Source organism: Etheostoma cragini, chromosome 13 (assembly GCF_013103735.1).
Source record: "Etheostoma cragini isolate CJK2018 chromosome 13, CSU_Ecrag_1.0, whole genome shotgun sequence".
Taxonomy (NCBI): domain Eukaryota; kingdom Metazoa; phylum Chordata; class Actinopteri; order Perciformes; family Percidae; genus Etheostoma; species Etheostoma cragini.
In genome coordinates, this window is record NC_048419.1 from 7,437,201 (window position 1) to 7,442,616 (window position 5,416).

General features: G+C 41.1%; 1 protein-coding gene across 3 annotated transcripts in view; it reads left to right on the forward strand.

Annotated features, from left to right (window-relative positions):
• cblb (Cbl proto-oncogene B, E3 ubiquitin protein ligase) overlaps positions 1–5,416 on the forward strand; it is an 88,183-nt gene that overhangs the window by 77,092 nt on the left and 5,675 nt on the right. For all 3 annotated transcript variants that reach the window (XR_004658942.1, XM_034889170.1, XM_034889171.1), the window contains exon 13: positions 4,303–4,394. Coding sequence is in view for 2 of the 3 variants with exons in the window: in XM_034889170.1 (XP_034745061.1) it covers positions 4,303–4,394 (92 nt within the window). In the remaining variant the exon portion in view is untranslated. The remainder of the gene's footprint in view (positions 1–4,302; positions 4,395–5,416) is intronic.

Genomic DNA, 5,416 nt, shown 5'->3' on the forward strand with positions numbered 1-5,416 from the left:
AGATACCCCCAAGCTAAGCAAATGAAATCTCACACTCCCCATTGGGCCCACGTGGGAAAGATTGACAGTGGAGCCCACCCATTAGAAGATAAGGTCATCAGAAGACGAGTTGATTGATATCAAACATGGCCAGAAAAAACTATTCCTGTGATCCCTTCAAGCTGTTTCAAGGTACAAATATGGCCTTCTGATGGCATTTCACCATTTCATGAAATTATGATTACTTATTTCTATAAATCTGTGTATGTACTTCTTTCAGACATATCTATGAGTGATGTGGATGTGTTTTTGTATTTCAGAAGTTTTGTATTTAGCACTTTTTTGGCTTTTTTAGAAATAAGAAATAAGACAAACGCACAGACATATCTGTAGAAAAACATTCATATAAAATCCATTTTATAAGTCATTTTTTTCTGGATTGTTTCTGTTCTAAGTTGAGACATGTGGCTAGAGTACTATTTTAGTATATAGCCCATGTGATATGCTTACAGTAGTGCTTTTTATTAATTTTTCAGATGATTTACTCGGACGGAAATAGAAATTTTGTGTTCTAACCTCTCTAGCTCTGTGTCAGTAAGGCCTAGTGTCACACTGCCACTAGAAACAACAAGTTGAGAGTGTTAACTTCCCAATGAACTCAGGGTCATCCCAGAGGGCCAAAGCATGTGGAAACTGCAGCACTTTTTTAAGGGTAAAAATGTAGGCGAGAAAATCATGTATTTTCAAGTGTCTCTGAAGAGGCTAACTTATTTTCAATGTCTGCACACGGTACACCTTCTCCTTACACATAACTATTACATATGAGGTGTTTGGGTCTCGAGTGTAATAATTGTAGGTGCTATGAAACTTAACTGTGTCCTCCTCCTTAATTGGCCTGCTGTGTATGTGTGTCTGTACAGTATGTGTGCGTGTCTAGGTGTCTTAGAAATGTTGTCTTTCTGCTCCTGCTATATGCCATTTTTACCACTCAAAATTACAAAAAAATTAAATTTCAAGAATTTTCAACTGTTTAAGTTCTACGAAATACCACCATTAATGATAAAATGATAAAAATTGAATGAAATTTATCATCTGATCATAATGTGGTCTCAAAGGGGTAAATAGGCAAAAATGAACCATAAATGATGTACAGTATACTGTATATCATTTACCTAAATGATGTCTGTATTGATTTTTGAAAGCCTAATAATGTGGTGGGTCCACCAGACCCGGGAACATTTGCTGTGTAACAAAAATATGAACACCGAGCGGAGGGGACAGAGAAGTTTATGGAGGAAGAGGATCTGAGGGAGCGGGAGGGAGTGGGACGCTGGAGGAGATCAGGCAAATATGGGGGGGCGAGGTTGTGGATGGCCTTGAATGCTAATAGGAGGACTTTAAATTGGATACAGAACTGGACCAAGAGCCAGTGGAGCTGTTGGAGGACAGGACTGATGTGGTGGATGGAGGGGTTTGAGTAATGATGCGGGCAGCTGAATTCTGGACCAATTGAAGTATATGGAGGGATTTGTGAGAGAGAGTTGCAAAAATCAAGACGGGAAGTGACGAGACTGTGGACAAGGATTGCAGCAGGAGGAGAGGGGCGGAGGCGATTGATGTTACGTAGGTGGAAGAAGGCAGACCGGGTAATGTTATTGATATGGGGTTTAAAGGATAATGTGCTGTCAAGGATGACACCCAGACTCTTAACCTCAGGGGAGGGTAAGACGGAGCAGTTTTCAATCGTGAGAGAAAAACTGTCTGTTTTGGATAGAGTGGTTTTGGTGCCAATGAGGAGAACCTCGGCTTTATTACTGTTTAATTTGAGGAAGTTTTGGGTGAGCCAAGTTTTTATTTCAGAGATGCAATCTATAAGGGATGTGGGCGGGAGTGTGGACGAGGGTTTGGTGTAGAGGTAGAGCTAGGTGTCATCGGCATAACAGTGGAAGTGAATGTTAAATTTGCGGAAGATATTGCAGAGGGGAAGCAGGTAAATGATGAATAATAGGGGCCCCAGGACAGAGCCCTGGGCCACACCTGAAGTGACGGAGAAGGGAATGGATTTACAAGACTTGAGTTGAAGGAACTGGGTGCGGCCAGAGAGTTAAGATGTGAACCAGTCTAACGGAGTGTGGGTGATGCAGATTGAATTGCCTATTGAGGAGGGCGGAGTGGCAGATGGTGTTAAATGCTGCACTCAGGTCAAGGAGGATGAAGATGGTGAGGAGTCTAGAATCAGCTCCCATGAGGAGGTCGTTGGTGATTTGACAAGTGCTGTTTCAGTGCTATGGAGGGGGTGGAAACTGGACTGGAACTGTTCATACAGGTTATTGTGGGATAGGTGAGAATGGAGTTGAGAGGCAACTGTTTTTTCAATAATTTTGGAGGGGAAGGTTAGATTTGATATAGGACGTTGTTGAAGTTGGATGGATCGGCACCAGGTTTTTTCAAATCCATGTTATATTTTATGTTGCCATCAGAGGTCACTAAAACGCAGTCTACAAAGTTTTGAGAGTGTTACAAACCATCACACGCATGGTCGAAAGGTTGTGGAAAACTGGGCACATTTTTACTCATGTAAATGTCTTTGTAAATCCTGACTTTTGCGAGGAATGATGCAACCGCAAATTACACTCTGCTTCATGCAACTTTTTCTTGTGTAACAGGTTTTATAAATTAAGCCCCTTGACAGCACAGCAGTCAGTAAAGTCAATGTGCAAAAACACAACAGAAACAAAACTAATGGGCTTACTTTTTTCTTTGATGTGTTTCTTATCTACGTGCACCAATGACCTATGACCTGCCACTGCGGCTGCAATCAGACCCACCTCTGGGTTAGATGAGGCACAAACACACTAAAGAAAAAGACTCCAAAATTGATGCTGCGTTCCAGGCAACCCGTATTCGTGTTTTCACAACTTTCTACCCGTAAAAGTGCCCTGGAATGGCAGTCAAACTTACTACTCATGAACTCGTAAAAGATAGTTGTACTCCCAGTTACAGCTTTGACGTCACACACACACATAAACACCAATGGTGACCCCTTTTGTTGCTGTACAGACGCCTTGAGAAATCGTATAAATAGGCAACGTAAAAGTAATTATAAATGTTGTAATCAAAACAATACACATACAGTTGTGTACTACTACAGGTTATGTTTATTAAGCCCAAAATATGTTGACAACTAGAAATTGCTAGTATCAGCTAGCAGTAGCCAATAGTCAGCGTTAAGTGGCCACTAGCTAATTCTCACGTTATCTAACGTTATCTAGCTAGAAGGGTTAGTGGTGTCTTTGCGTGGAACGCTACCAAGTTGTGAGACGTGACTTGAAGTCGTAACTTACGGGCTAAAAATTGTCGGGAACACAGCATTGAGAACAAGGAATCGCCTGAAGTGTAACTACCACGGTAGCTGAACGATCTGGCAAACGGATGAAAAGCAGGTGTAGATGATCAACAGCAATTAGCACCCAGGAGAGGAGCACCATGCCCACAATACACAGAAAGGAACACACGGGGGAGGGGAAACGTAGAGAAACACTTTGGGTCTCAGCCGTGACAGTAACACAAGTGCAATAGCTCTCTCTTTCCTCTGTTCTTGTGGCGGTCACATTGCTTTCGGTGGTGTTTGGTCTGGCTGGAACCGCACTTTACTACCTGGTGGGTAATGAGGCAGGTTAACATCCACACGTCATGCCATCCCTGTGAATGCAGATTAGTTTTGGCATGGGATTAATACACTTTAGTCACAGAATATGTCTATCATGTCTATTAGCATTTACGTGGCATAATATATATTCATGATGGGCGGGTCAGGGTTTTTTAATACCAGCACCCACCCAACCTGTTATGCAATAATAATTACATAGTAGGCTACTACGTAAATTGAATGCATTCAGTCCTAATAATTGTGCTACTAGTAGTAGCACAATTATTAGGACTGGTGAGACAAGGACTGAGCATTTTAAAGTTTGAATATACCTGTCTAAAAGCCAATAAATTTGTGTAATGCCTCACAACTCAAGCAGATAATGCAGTCTGTAATGGTGCCATCTGACAGGACAACCTGTCCGAATCTCTCACAACCCTTTTTTCCTTCTATTTGCGTGCAAAATTAGCATCACTAGTGTATACATATAGTGTAACAGATAATAACAGTTCATGGGCCCAATTTTTCAAAAGTTTTCGTCTTGATCAAATTGATGCCGATTTGGAAAACAATATGTTTTCCCTTCATGATCACCTGATCCACCTCACTTTCATGACAGTTTTTAAAGGAACATTGGATTGGATATAATTATATACCTTCTCTTGTGTTTGCAGCCCTTCTCTAATAGTGTGCAAGTCAGTGATGAGTATGACATCCTTCCCTCACGGCACTCACCAACGCAGTCCACCCTTGCAAGTAGCCACAAGTAAGTATTACACATAGACCTAGACATAAACCTCCTCCTTCCTTTTTTCTGTGGTTTCAGACTCAGGAACCTTCTACCAGTGATGTCTAGTAGCCTTAGGGAAAGTCCTCGTTAGAAACAGCTTTTAAAAAGGATGGCTGAACATTTAATAGCCTTTTAGCTGCAGCCAGAATTAGATTAGGTAGTTCTGTGTATCTGGCTAAAGTGGAGGCAGGGGATGGAGCTGTCACTTCTGACGAAGCTTAAGCTTGAAGTGGAAGTTCTGGTTCTGCTGAAAACAGTTCAGTGTTGTAAAATATTGTGATGTTTTTAGAGTGACACATTTCTTTTACACTAATGACTGCAGCTGACTGGCACATTGATTTGCATTTATATTACGTTAACACGTTTGCAATTATATTATGTTCATAGAATCACGCACATGCATGTTTTTATAACTGTATGAAGACCAACATTTACTGTAATCCTAAAAGAAGTAACCTAAACATGATTGTCTATTTGGTAATTACTGCATCTTTTGGCTTAGATGATCATGTTTAATATGGAATAGTGGTTATGGTGGGAGAGTAAGCTCTGTGTTTCTTCTAACTGAATGGTTAGAGCAATTCCTCCATCATTGTTGAGTAGACAGTTCCTTCACTGTTGCCTTGTTTATTCATTACCTACAGAAGACACAGCAGTTAGTGTACTTTGTACCTTTGCAGCACAATAACATTGTACTGTAACATATTGTTAGGAAGGTAGCAGGGTGGAGTCCACTGTAGTACAACCACGCCTAGGAAGCTACACTTCATGGCTTTCTGTTTTGCTCAAGGGACACCGGGCAGTAATCAAATAGGTGAAGGTGTGGCTCAGCTGCTTTTCAGACTCACATTTTCCAAACAATTAACAGTAGATGGAGATTACAACATACATCTTTAGTCCATGAGCATGCTTCTCCAATATTTATGGCAGTGGTTCCCAATGTTTTAAAACCAACAAATCTCATACAACACACACAATACAACACACATACACTCACC